This window comes from Danio rerio, chromosome 13, assembly GCF_052040795.2.
Source record: "Danio rerio strain M-AB ecotype USA chromosome 13, GRCz13ab, whole genome shotgun sequence".
NCBI lineage: Eukaryota > Metazoa > Chordata > Actinopteri > Cypriniformes > Danionidae > Danio > Danio rerio.
Window position 1 is genome coordinate 32,725,221 of NC_141033.1, and position 13,221 is coordinate 32,738,441.

Genomic DNA, 13,221 nt, shown 5'->3' on the forward strand with positions numbered 1-13,221 from the left:
TTTCTTATAGTTACCACAAAAGCTTAAATCCATCTGTAAACAAACAAACAAAAAAAAAATCAATGTTAGAGATCCCTGGTTTGATTGACCTCATGCATTTTAAAAATTGTTGGCATTGCAGCCTTTTTTTTTTTTTTTACACAGATTGTGTCTTCCTTGTTTCAACATTTTCATATTCTGAATGTGATGTTGATTGAAAGCTCAATGCTTGAACGCTGGTCGTTTTTAAAGCTGCTCGTTTCTCAGCATGAATGAGGATGTGCCAATCACTGCTCACTCCCACTCACTGCATATCTGTTCACTGATCTGTGCAGTGTTGTACAAATGCATCCCGGGGCCTTTCCCATCCATATTTAGAGATTTTTTTGGTGTTGTTTTTTTGTTCTGTGACCGTGATGCTCGGACACAACTGGAATTTAAATCAAGCCCCTGAAAAGGGAAGCATTGGTTTTAGTGCCAGCAACTCAGTATCCCAAACTTTCAATGGACCAGCCAGTTATATAAACATAAAGCAGGAATGTCCTAATGGCATTTGCAGACCTGTCATATATTTCCCAGTGATATCTATCTGGCACAAACTTGATCTTATAAAGGGATGTAAAAGAAAAAATACAGGATTAGCTTAATTAACTGCATTATCGCTGAAATCCATGGAGACTATTAGGTTTGCTTCATTACTCTGACATCCAACATTTCCAGCTGATTTCGCTAGATGCAAAGGCATCAGAAATGTTTGATCTTGCACTCTTTCCTCTCACTTTTGGCTTTCCGTCGTGGCCTTTGCATGGGCTGTCCCTGCGATTGTCTGGAGCCGCCCACACTGTCGTCTGGTTGCCAGATGTACTGTATTTCTCTGTGGCCCCCAAAAGGGTTGGAACTGCTATCCTGTCACTGTGAGAAGAGAACCAGAGAGTCACTGAACAAGAGAGAGAGAAGAAAAGAGACTAGCAAAACATCGCTAGGTCTTTTGAGTTAAAACAAAAGGCTTTTATTGTTGAGATCCTGCAGGAAACTGCATTCGTTTTGACAGGATTTACACTTAAAGAGTGACCCGAGCTCTTGCTGAAACTAAGATGCAAAAACCAAAGGATGTGAACACACGCGGCACAGCTGTGAGACCGTAAGGCATTCATTTAAAAACCAAATAACATGAGAGAAATGCTATGCACATGCAATTTGTTGTTGTCTGACTTCCTTTTACTGTGTGGGATATATTCTGTGAAATTATAAAGCTTCAGTAATATGTTTTATTATGGGATTTTATAGTGCTTTACATGTGTTTTGGTTTGAGAGAAAGGGAAATTGAATCTTAGCGGTGCTTCTGGCCCTTTAAAAAGTGCCAACGTTCGAAATAACCCCATGTAAAATGACTAACGTGTCTGGCTGTTTACTTTATATTAGTCACAGTATAAATCCTCGTTCCAGCTCTGTGCAGATTATGGGTACGAGCGCCAGTGCAACTTCCCAGGCTGCTCCGTTTTCACCTACACACCAGGCTGATCACCAAGGGAACGGCATGGCAGAGCACAGGCGCTTACTACAGTCTGTGAACATTCGCAACAGCAAAACCAAGTCCATCATCACAAACAAGGTGGCCCCCGTTGTCATCACGTAAGTGACAAGTGCAACGTGATGCTTTTAAAACTGAACGTAAGGGCCCTCGTATGCACAAAATGTCACATCTGCATGTCACTATTTGAGAAAAAAAACAAAAAAAACAGTTGTAGTTGTCATCAACAACTTTGCATGGGCTTAAAGGGATAGGTCACCTAAAAATAAAAATTTGCTGTTGATTGACTTCAAGAAGTAGGTATTTTTTTCTTTATTAGAACTTTAAAGAACTTTTGAATATTATTTATAATTTTATCTATGCCTTTTATGACAAATTACAGTAAAAAAAGACAAAAAAAAACATTTCAAAAAGTATAGAAAATCACAACTTTTGCATACATTATTAAAAATTAACTAAAAAGGTAAATAATAATGTGGCTGAACAAAAACTACAATTATACAATATGTATCACACAATACACTCTACTTTGCACTGAATGAATTTGCTGGAACACGGACTTGGTCTATATTTGACAATAAAACATGTTCTTGGATATATTTCCTGGGTCCCAAATGTTCTTAAACTAGTTAGATTAACCTTTAGACAGTCTATTTTTTTTTTCAACTTTGGGAAGAAGAGGACAACACGGATCAACTGTGTTGGGGTTGGAGTTTTCTAAACCTTCCACCTAAGCAATATTAGTTGTTTGGCTAGGAGCACAATAAAAGCTATCCAATCTGATTGTATCTTTATAAGATTATATGACATGGGCAAAATCAATCATGGCAATCAGTGTGCGAGGGAAGATAGATATACCCCCAAAACCATATTTTAAGAATAGTGTCCTAAAAGCAGTTAAGCTTTATACAAGACCAAAACTTACTGGTATGTACATGAGTGACTGGGGTGGAATCACACCAATTACAAGCAGGATTTATATACTGAAACTGCTTTGAGAGCTTTAGGTTTGTCCAGTGTACATGATGCACAATTTTGCACTGCAGAAGTCCATGTCTTGCACAGACAAGATTGTTTTTTTTTTAATCTAAAATCATGGTTCCTGGTAACGCATAACATGGAGTTTGCATGTTCTCCCTCCGTTTGCGTGGGTTTCCCCCGGGTGCTCCGGTTTCCCCTACAGTCCAAAGACATTGTGGTACAGGTGAATTGGGTAGGCTAAATTATCTGTAGTGTATGAGTGTGTGTGAATGTGTATGTGGATGTTTCCCAAAGATAGGGTTGCGGCTGGAGGGCATCCGCTGCGTAAAAATGTGCTGGATAAGTTGGCGGTTCATTCTGCTGTGGCGACTCCGGATTAAAAAAGTCACTAAGCCGACAAGAAAATATATGAATGAATGAATGAATAATGTTCAGTTTCTGGCACATGCTGTTTTTATGTGTTACACCTATTATTAGGGATGCTTCATTCAGGATTTTTGCAGCCGATACTGATTACAGATTCCTTGTCATGGTGATTGGCTGATACAGTGTACTGAAGCCTTATATAACTTTAACATTGCATAAAGCACATTTTGCCTCTAAGTATGATACTTCAATGGTGATCTCTCAATTTCTAAGAGAATAAATGAAGGAGAAGAAAAAGAAAAAGTTTGGAGCGCATATAAGAAGTTAAAATGGATCTTCCTCTGCTTGTAAACTCGTAAACGAACACTTGCGATCGGTTTATGAGTTTTATGAGCATCTCTTCTTATTATAATTCTGCCAGTAAATATTTCTTTGCATTTTATGAATGACCTATGACTGTGGGTTTAGCTGAAAAAATTTATTAATATTCTGTATAAAAGTATAAGTTATATTTCTAAGTTATAAGTTATATTTTGGAATTTGGGCAAGTTAATTAAAAGCAAAGCTTTCATTTTTTAATGGTGGAGACAACATTTATACTATCAGATGCTCTGCGTTTTGTTTCCGTACAGAAATAACTGCAGGGAAGAGTTTCAGATTCATGACAAGATCCAATCTGCCAACTACTTGAGAGGAAGGATATCTGACCTGCTGCCTGAGCACTACCTAGTGCTGGTATGTTTGTCTCATTGAGATTTTTTACAAAATATTTAGTTTAAAAAGCCCTAAGGTGTAATGAGTAATAAGCAGGAAATGTAGGTCAGTGCATGGAAATTTCTTGTCATTTATGATGAAATGAGTTTTATGACTGACTTTTATATTGTCCAGGGGGAGTTTTTTATGGTGCAGGATGTGTACAATAGAGCTGATGTCTTAAATACTACAAAAAGTCACGGGGCCCCCAACTTCCGCAAGGTCAAGGGAAACTACCCTCTTTTTGGAATGGGCCAACCTAGCCTGAGCGGCTTCAAACAGGTCCTCCAGAGATTGCAGATTGACGGCTTTGAGGTCAGTGAGTGCTTCTTGTCCTTTGTGTTGGATGAAATGCAGTACACTTTGGCATCCTTTTCCGTTTTTAGCTATAAGAGATGTTGTATAATGTAAAGTTATCAATTAAGTAATCTCAGCACACCTTAAACAACGATATGAGCATGGGAAAAATCACCATGTAAAAATGTGCCAAAGGGAAACAGACCATCCCGGAAACTATCAATACTAGCTGTATGAATATTTCATTACATATGAAGTTTTAGTCCCATAACCTTCATCAGCCATAATCAATCAATCAATCAATCAAACTTTATTTATATAGCACCTTGTTACAACCAGGAGGCTGCCCAAAGTGCTTAACAGTACAAAAAATTAACATTAAAACACATAGATTGATGAGAACACAAGTGTCAATAAAACAATAAAACAGCATTTTGCACTAACGATTATCAAAAGCAAGTTTAAATAAATAGGTTTTAAGTTTAACCCACATTTGTAATGATGCGAAATTCTAAAGACTGGGTGTTCCACAGTTCTGCACCTGCCACTAAAAATGAACGGTCACCCCATTGTTTGTACCTTGATCTGGGGACCTCCAGCATCAACTGACCTGCTGATCTTAGGGCCTTGTTTGGTTTTTTGGATATTTAAAATCTCACATACCTATAAAGGTGTAAGACCCTTAAATGCACTAAAAACAAACAAAAGTAGTTTAAAATCAATTCTGAACTTAACAGGGAGCCAGTGAAGTGAGTAAAGAACTGGTGTAATGTGCTCACGTTTGCAACTAATTGTCAGCATGCGAGCAGCAGCATTTTGCACCAGTTGTAACCGATAGAGTAAGGTTTGGTTAATTCCAACATAGAGTGCATTGCAATAGTCCAAACGAGAACTGATCAAGGCATGAATGGCTTTTTCTAGGTTACGCTGGCTCAGAAATGGCATGATGAAAAGTTAAAATATACTTTAAAAAAAACTCTATAAAAAATGGAATGAAAAAGACTCCATAGTAGGGCGGCACAATATATAATTTCAGCATCGATATAGCAATATGTGCATCCGCAATAGTCACATTCAAACAATAATCAAAGGTTAATAGCTGTTTATTTTACAAAAAATAAATAAATGTGTGCAGGAGGTGATATTCATCTGTGTGAGGGAGGAGCCGGTGGTCTTCTTCCGCTCCAGCGGAGACTTTATTCCATACACTCCCAGAAGAAAAGAGAACCTCCATGAGAACCTGCATGACTTGGACAGAGAACTCAGCACAGAACAAATAGAGCTGTCCATCCGGAAAGAGGTCGGTTATAGCAGAATTAGTTCTGTAGCCATATTTTTATGGTGGAATGTTGGCACGGATCATCGTATCTGTTCCCTGTCAGCTTTTAATCCTCTGATATCTTCTCCAGTTGTGTGACTTTGCCAAGCTGAGTGAAAATATGTTCTCTGTCTATAATGACATTGAGCATTTTAAAGATGAACCTCAGCATGTTCATATTCTGTCAGAGGAGGACATTCATGTCACCGAGGAGGTCTACAAAAGACCACTTTTCAGTCATCCATCACACAGGTAATTATTCATGATTTATTGCATGATAAAATCAATAAATATAAAAAGTAATAAAAGTAATAATAATGGCGGCATAGTGCCTCAGTGGTTAACACTGTGGCCTTACAGAAAGAAGGTCACTGGTTCAAGTCCCGACTGGGCCAGTTGGCATTTCTGTGTGGAGTTTGCATGTTCTCCCTGTTTCCGTGGGTTTCCTGCGGGTGCTCCAGTTTCCCCCACAGTCCAAAGACATGCAGTAAGTGAATTGCATTAACTAATTTAGCCATAATGTATGGATGTGTGCGTATGTGTGTGAATTAGAGAGTGTGTGGGTGTTTCCCAGAGCTGGGTTGTGGGCTTTTGCTGCATAAAACAAATGCCAATAGTTGGTGGTTCATTCCACTGTGGCAACCCCTGATAAATAAGGAACTAAGCTGAAGTAAAATTTATGAATAATGAATTAATAAAATATAAAACTTTTTTGAAAGTTTTTGTCATTACCAATGTTACATTTATTTGATCAAGAATACAGTAAATACCTGTAATTTGATTAAATATTCTTAGAATGACAGATTTGCATTGACATGCATAACTTAATATTTTAATGAGAACCTTCATTCTTTGTGTTTTTAACTTTTTTGCATGCAATAGGAGGCTAAAGAAAACTTTAGACTATGATATGTGACATATTTATTTGTGCTCAGAAAATATTATCAGGAGTTTAAATTGACCAGGTATTAGGGGTCTTCTTCAAATGGGTTGTGGAGTTGAAGCTCATTTACAATTACAGAGACACCCACAAAAACAGCCATTGGGCATCTACAACAAGCTAAAAAAATGTTTAAATAGGATTGTAAATGTATCAGAAATAGAGATATATATAATGATTACAGTAAAAGTGTATTGTAAATGTTTTCCAATGCATCTCTTGTATCATCTATACTATATATATATATATATATATATATATATATATATATATATATATATATATATATATATATATATATATATATATATATATATATATATATATATATATTATAATGATGATTCTTTAGTAAATATATATATATTATAATGATGATTCTATAGTAAATATATATATTTTATAATGATGATTCTATAGTAAATAAAACCCTCTAGTAACAAAAACTTCAATAAACTAATGAGAATTAGTTGTATATTTTATAGTTGTTTATACTATTACTATTAGTATTACTATTACTAGTGATTTTTGTTGAATTTAGATATTACAGATTACCGCTCCCCATGGAAGGGGCACCGCTGGAGGAAACGTTTGATGCCTTTGTTAATATACTAAGGGTAAGAAGACCTCAATGATTATTACATATATATTTTCTCTCTTTACTTCCAGAGCTTAAAATAACTCCATGTGAGCTGATGATTTGTGTCGTTAAACTAATAATTCATCCCAAGAACCCAGAACCCAGCGCTATCCTGCAAACCTTATTTATATTTCACTGTCACCAGTAACATTAATCTTTGAAAACTGTATTAACAAAGATAAAAGTTATAAATGTTAACGTTAGACCTTGACAAATGTCTTTGCGTATCTGCTTATGATCAGGTAGTTGGCCAGATGTTTCACTTGTACCTTTTTGTTCACTTTGTCCGTTATTTTATTTATTTTTATTGGGTTTTAACTGGTAATTTACTTTCTCTTGATTTGTAGTTATATGTTTGTGTAAAAGAGAATTTTAGTTTTATACTAAAAACAACTGATGACATTTGATGAGATTTAGAGCATACAAATGACAAAGTAAAAAAAAACATGACATGTTTTAAGACATGTTTTTATATTCCTTAATGTTTTACCTTGAGAGTGATAACCAGTTGAAAACATTTCTATAAATGATATAAATATTTATGTGTATAAATGTATGTATGTATATATATATATATATATATATATATATATATATATATATATATATATATATATATATATATATATATATATATATATATATATATATATATTTATTTACAATATAATATAATATACTACAGTATAATACAGTAAAATATAATACAGTATAATATAATATAATATAATATAATATAATATAATATAATATAATATAATATAATATAATATAATATAATATAATATAATATAATATAATATAATATAATATAATACTAGTTATTAAAGTTTGAGGACAAACTTTCTGGTGGTTTGAAAAGCCGAGTCTGAAAGTTTGAAATGGATTCAAAGTGTAAATAGCATGTTACTAGTAGCCTATGGTTCTAGCTTGAATTAGCATGTTATTAGTATGATTCTACTATGAATTAGCATGATTCTAGCATGAATTAGCATGTTATTAGCATGATTCTACCATGAACTAGCATGTTGTTAGCATGTTTCTCGCATGAATCAGCTTGTTTCTAGCATGAATTAGCATGTTGTTAGCAGCATGATGTTAGCATGACTAGCATGTCATTAGCATGTTTCTAGGAAGATTAGCATGTGTTAAAACAGCTACTCAAAGTCAATGGAACAGTTGCTTGGGTGCTGAAAAGGGGTTGCTAGGAAGTAGTTAGTAAGTCTAAAGGTCATCAGTGATTGGCTGCTGGCTAGACTGAGTTGAATAAGGCCAGACTCTAGTCTGTAGGACAGTCTGATGCAGAGTTATGAGCTCACAAAAGTTGACTCAATTATGGCAGTCTTTTACAATGGAAGTCTATGGGACAGTTGCTAGGGTGCCATAAGTGGTTGCTAGGGAGCGGCTAGTAAGTTTAAAGGTCATCAGTGGTTGACTGCTGCCTAGTCTGAGTTAGATGAGGTCATTCTTATGTTTGTAGGACAGTCTGATGCAGTTATGAGCTCACAAAGTTTGACACAACGTCAAGTAATGGTATTATACAATAATATAGTATAATATATTTTTCAATATTTTTAAAATATTATGTTCCTTTAATTTAGTTAAGTTTTCTAGTTTTTAATGCGTCTTCTCCTCAGGAGACCCCAAACCTCTCTGTGACGAGGGACGGCTCCAGTCCTCCGCCTGCACTGCTCTTCAGCTGCCAGGTGGGGGTGGGACGCACCAATCTTGGCTTAATCCTGGGAGCCTTAGTCTTCCATCACCTGCAGGGGGCATCAAAGAGCCCCAGGTACCAATACTACATTGTTACTGTTTACCTTCTGAAAGTAAAGCACTACTTATGAATCACTATATATTATGTTTTATGGTCATCTCTCTGGTGAAACTTCTCTTTTACCTGATTTTTGCAGACAGAAAATACAGGGTGAACACAAATTGGATTTCCAAGTTATTCAGTTGCTAATCAGTTGCCTACCCAAAGGTCAACAAGTCCTTGATGAGGTTAGTGATGTTAGTAAAGCTGTTTGCTTTCATGATGTACTTAAAACTAAATAGAAATCTTTTATGTTTAGCATGCAAACACATCTGTTAGGATTTCATGAATGAGTGTATTTCAATAAACCATTTAAAGTGTTTATCTATGTATATATCACAGGTTGATGATGCTATCGCCATCTGTTCAGAAATGCATAATATAAAAGATGCTGTGTATGAAAGCAAACTAAAGCTGGAAGGCATTGGCGAAGATTATCAGATTCAAGTGAGTCTCTGTCTTTCTATTTGCACCCTTATTAAGCTATTCAGTTTAATATTTTGTTAAGCGAAGGTCACATGTATGTGTCATTCTCATATTTCATCCTGCAGGGAAGCAGCACAAAAGGCTACTTCCTGCAAAGAACACTGCAGAGTCTTGAAAGATATGTGTATCTGCTTGTATTCAATGCATATCTGCACGATCAGGTATTTGCAACAAAATTTGACCAAATTATCATTTTTAAAAATAATATTTTCTCAGTATTACAGTATTTTGCCCATTTGTCTCTGTGTAGTATTCACAGGCATTTTCTCAGAGCTTCAGTCAGTGGATGTGTATGAATGCTTGGATCTACAGACTGCTTTCCAGCATGGATAGCTCTGAGCTTTCAGCACCAGCCAACCTTTTAACTAATGGGATTCGAGTTCTGGTAAGGGATCAGCCATTAACCCAACAAAAGAGCAGTGAGCACTTAGTCTGTGATTATGTAAAACGTTAAAGTCCATATGAACCAGAAGCAATATTTCATATCGTGATTTCCTAGATCAGGGGTCACCAAACTTGTTCCTGGAGGGCCGGTGTCCTGCAGATTTTAGCTCCAACCTTAATCAAACACACCTGAACAAGCTAATCAAGCTCTTACTAGGTACACTTGAAACATCCAGGCAGATGTGTTGAGGCAAGTTGGAGCTAAACCGTGCAGGGACACGGGCCCTCTAGGACCGAGATTGGTGACCCCTGTCCTAGAGATACTAAATATTAAATGAGAAAACAGTGGGCGTGGCTTGTTTGTTCTACTGTGAGCTGACTGGATGTAGTTAAGAAGGCATTTCATTCAGAAAGATCAGGGAATAGGTGTGTGGTCAAAACGGACAGTGTGAGGGGCGTGGCTAAGTGTGATAATCACGCCCAATTTCTAAAACATACCTAATCTGACATTCATTCATTCATTTTCTTTCGGCTTAGTGCCTTTATTCATCTGTAGTCGCCACGGCGGAATAAACCATTATCTTATCCAGCATACGTTTTACGCAGGAGATGCCCTTCCAGCCACAGCTCAACACTGGGAAACACCCATACACTGTCAATCACACACATACACTATGAACAATTTACCTTACCCAAATCACCTATAGTGCATGTCTTTGGACTTGTGGGGGAAACCAAAGCACCCAGAGGAAACCCATGTGAACACAGGGAGAACATGCAAACTCCCAGTCCCAGCCGAGGCTCGAACCAGTGACTTTCTTGCTGTGATGCGACCCACTGCGCCACCGTGCGGCCCCCTAATCTGACAATTTAACTGAAAACAAACAGGAAGTGCATTTTCATATTTCAATTAAAGATAACAAGGGCAAACAATTTTTTTTTCTTAATGACATGCACAGATGAATTGTTCACCGCAAAACCAGCAATGTGAGCTAACAAAATCATATGGTTACTTTTGATATCATTTGTATTTTAAACCTAGAAATAATGCACTTTGAACATTAGGAAGAGGTTTCCAAAAATGTTTCCAAATGAGAACAAAACATTAACTTTAGGTCAACGGTCTATATTTGCTAAAATTTTTAGGCCTAAGGTGGCATTAACTACTATGTACTTCCATCAAAAAATAAATACAATGCACTTATTGTGTTCATAATGTATTGCAAAACTCTTCTGGTGCTCTTGAGGTGGTATACGTGTAGGGCTAGGGACAGGTTTGGTGGTATGGGTAGGTTTAAGGATGGGTTAAGGTGTAAGGGGTGGTCAACAGTGTAATAACAATTACAGAAACGAATTACTTATGCAATTACAGGCAGGTTTTAACCAATACACAATACATACATTGTAACAAATGATTCATTTCAGTGTACTTATTAATTTCAAGTTTAAGGCCACCGAATATAATGTGGCTCCAAAATGTTGTAATTATACTAGAAATCCCTGAAATTAAGTACTTGAGTAAAAGTAATGATTCCATCATAAAATGTTACTCCTGGAAAACATTAAGTATAAAAGTTTTTATGTACCTTAGTGTTTAAAGTAAACAAATACTGATTGATCATGAATTATTTTATAAGCAAATACATTATTTTCTTATCAATCCCTTTCAAAGACTAATAATTAATAGTAAATCAAGTCATTAATTAATAAATATACAAACAAGTGAAACCTACCTTGTTCAGTTAGTTATGCTTGAATGTGAACATATCCACATTCAAGTATTCCCTTAAACAGTTTCCTTGAAGCTTGTCTTTTTACAAGCAAAATTAATTCTCAAACATCTGACAGTCTTGACCGAAATATGATTTTCATTTACAATAATAAATTGTAAAATTCAGCATTGATGTCTTAATTAATTCATTTTCTTTTCGGCTTAGTCCCTTTATTAATCTGGGGTCGCCACAGCGGAATGAACCACTTATCCAGCATATTTTTACGCAGCGGATGCCCTTCCTGCCGCAACCCATCTCTGGGAAACAACCATACACTATCATTCACACTCATACACTACAGCCAATTTAGCCTACCCAATTCACCTGTACCACATGTCTTTACTGTGGGGGAAACCGGAGCACCCAGAGGAAACCCACGTGAACGCAGGTAGAACATGAAAACTCCACACAGAAACGCCAACTGACCCAACCGAGGCTCAAAGCAACGACCTTCTTGCTGTGAGGCGACAGCACCACCTACTGCGCCACTGCATTGCCTTACGGACAATCTGGTTTCCTTAATTCACCTATAGTGCATGTGTTTGGACAGGGCGGGGAGAACCGAAGCACTCACAGGAAACCCACACCAACACAGGGAGAACATGCAAACTGTACACAGAAATCCCAAGTGGCCCAGCCGGGACTCTAACCAGCAACCTTCTTGCTATGAGGCGACAGTGCTAACCACTGAGCCACCATGCCACCCATTATTATTATTATTAGCCCCCCCTCTCTCTCTGTGGTACGTTAGGGGTATTGTGGTTTGATTTAGTGTAAAACCTTGTAAAACTAAATAACAACATTATACAAAGATATGTACTTAAGCACAGGAACATATTCATCCAACACTCTACTAAAGTTTTTTCTTCATCCTTGAGTAGTCCTTTTCATGCTTGAGTAGATCAGATATGCATTTCTACAAAACAACAGCACACTCTGAATCTTATTAACATAACATTTTCAAGCTCGGCTCTTTATCAGAGGTGAACTGTGACCTCTTCCTCCTTTAGATTCTCATAAAAATGTCTGAACGTTTTTGTTCAGACGTGCACATTGTGCTCATAATAAACCCTTTTTTTAAAGGTGTCCAGTGAGTTCTTATCAACGGATCTCCTCAGTACCGCCAAGGAGATGAAAGTGGCCAATTTCAGACGTGTTTCCAAAATGGCTCTGTATGGAATGGCCCAGCCAAACTCTGAGGTAAACCTCATCTCAGCAGCCCTGCATAGTCTCTGTACAGTCTAATAATAACTAATCAAAGCTTGTTTGTGGCCGTTTCAGGCTTTGGCTGTTGTGATGTCCTACCTGACAGACACAAGGCGAGGGCACTCAACAGTTCTCTGGCTGAATCTGCAGGAGGAGCTTGTGCTGGAGGCAAATGGACAGATGTTCACACCGCGAGAGCCAGGCTGTCTGGAACAGCCTATTCCAGTCTGTGTTCAACATCCACAGCAGCTCCAGGTGCATTTTTGTTCAGGCCAGATCTGTAGTATGGATGTATTATTACGTGGAGTTAAAGAGGGTAGTCTTTATTTATATGGCTTTATATGACTGAACTGGATGAAGCTGTTGTTGGTTCAGCATGACAGAAACTGCAATCTACAATCTGCAATCTGCAATATGATCCAGCTGTAAAAATTTGAGAGACTTCAAAGCTTTGCTTTTGTTATAATTAATGACTGAAAACATGGAATAGGGACTGATTGTCATTTCTTTTTTGCTATCTATCATTTTTTTATTCCAATAAATGATCCACATTATAATATTATTATCTTATTTAGTGCTGGGCAAATTTTAATCACATCCAAAAAAGGTTTGATATAATATGTGTGTGTGTGCTATATATATTCATTCACTCATTTATTTTATTTTCGGCTTTGTCCCTTTATTAATCAGGGGTCGTCACAGCAGAATCAACTGCCAACTTATCCAGCATATGTTTTACACAGCGGATGCCCTTC

General features: G+C 36.7%; 1 protein-coding gene across 5 annotated transcripts in view; it reads left to right on the forward strand.

The window, feature by feature from the left end:
• pald1b (phosphatase domain containing paladin 1b) overlaps positions 1-13,221 on the forward strand; it is a 45,169-nt gene that overhangs the window by 2,237 nt on the left and 29,711 nt on the right. For 3 of the 5 annotated variants that reach the window (XR_015505192.1, NM_001431070.1, XM_087278050.1), the window contains exons 2-14: positions 1,426-1,611; positions 3,490-3,592; positions 3,746-3,925; positions 5,043-5,207; positions 5,317-5,477; positions 6,707-6,782; positions 8,443-8,594; positions 8,716-8,806; positions 8,961-9,065; positions 9,170-9,265; positions 9,355-9,489; positions 12,344-12,460; positions 12,542-12,721. Coding sequence is in view for 4 of the 5 variants with exons in the window: in NM_001431070.1 (NP_001417999.1) it covers positions 1,439-1,611; positions 3,490-3,592; positions 3,746-3,925; positions 5,043-5,207; positions 5,317-5,477; positions 6,707-6,782; positions 8,443-8,594; positions 8,716-8,806; positions 8,961-9,065; positions 9,170-9,265; positions 9,355-9,489; positions 12,344-12,460; positions 12,542-12,721 (1,734 nt within the window). In the remaining variant the exon portion in view is untranslated. Of the gene's footprint in view, positions 1-826; positions 1,121-1,425; positions 1,612-3,489; positions 3,593-3,745; positions 3,926-5,042; positions 5,208-5,316; positions 5,478-6,706; positions 6,783-8,442; positions 8,595-8,715; positions 8,807-8,960; positions 9,066-9,169; positions 9,266-9,354; positions 9,490-12,343; positions 12,461-12,541; positions 12,722-13,221 lie in introns of those variants that run through there. The other 2 variants (NM_001089385.2, XM_087278049.1) reach the window with 2 other exon arrangements.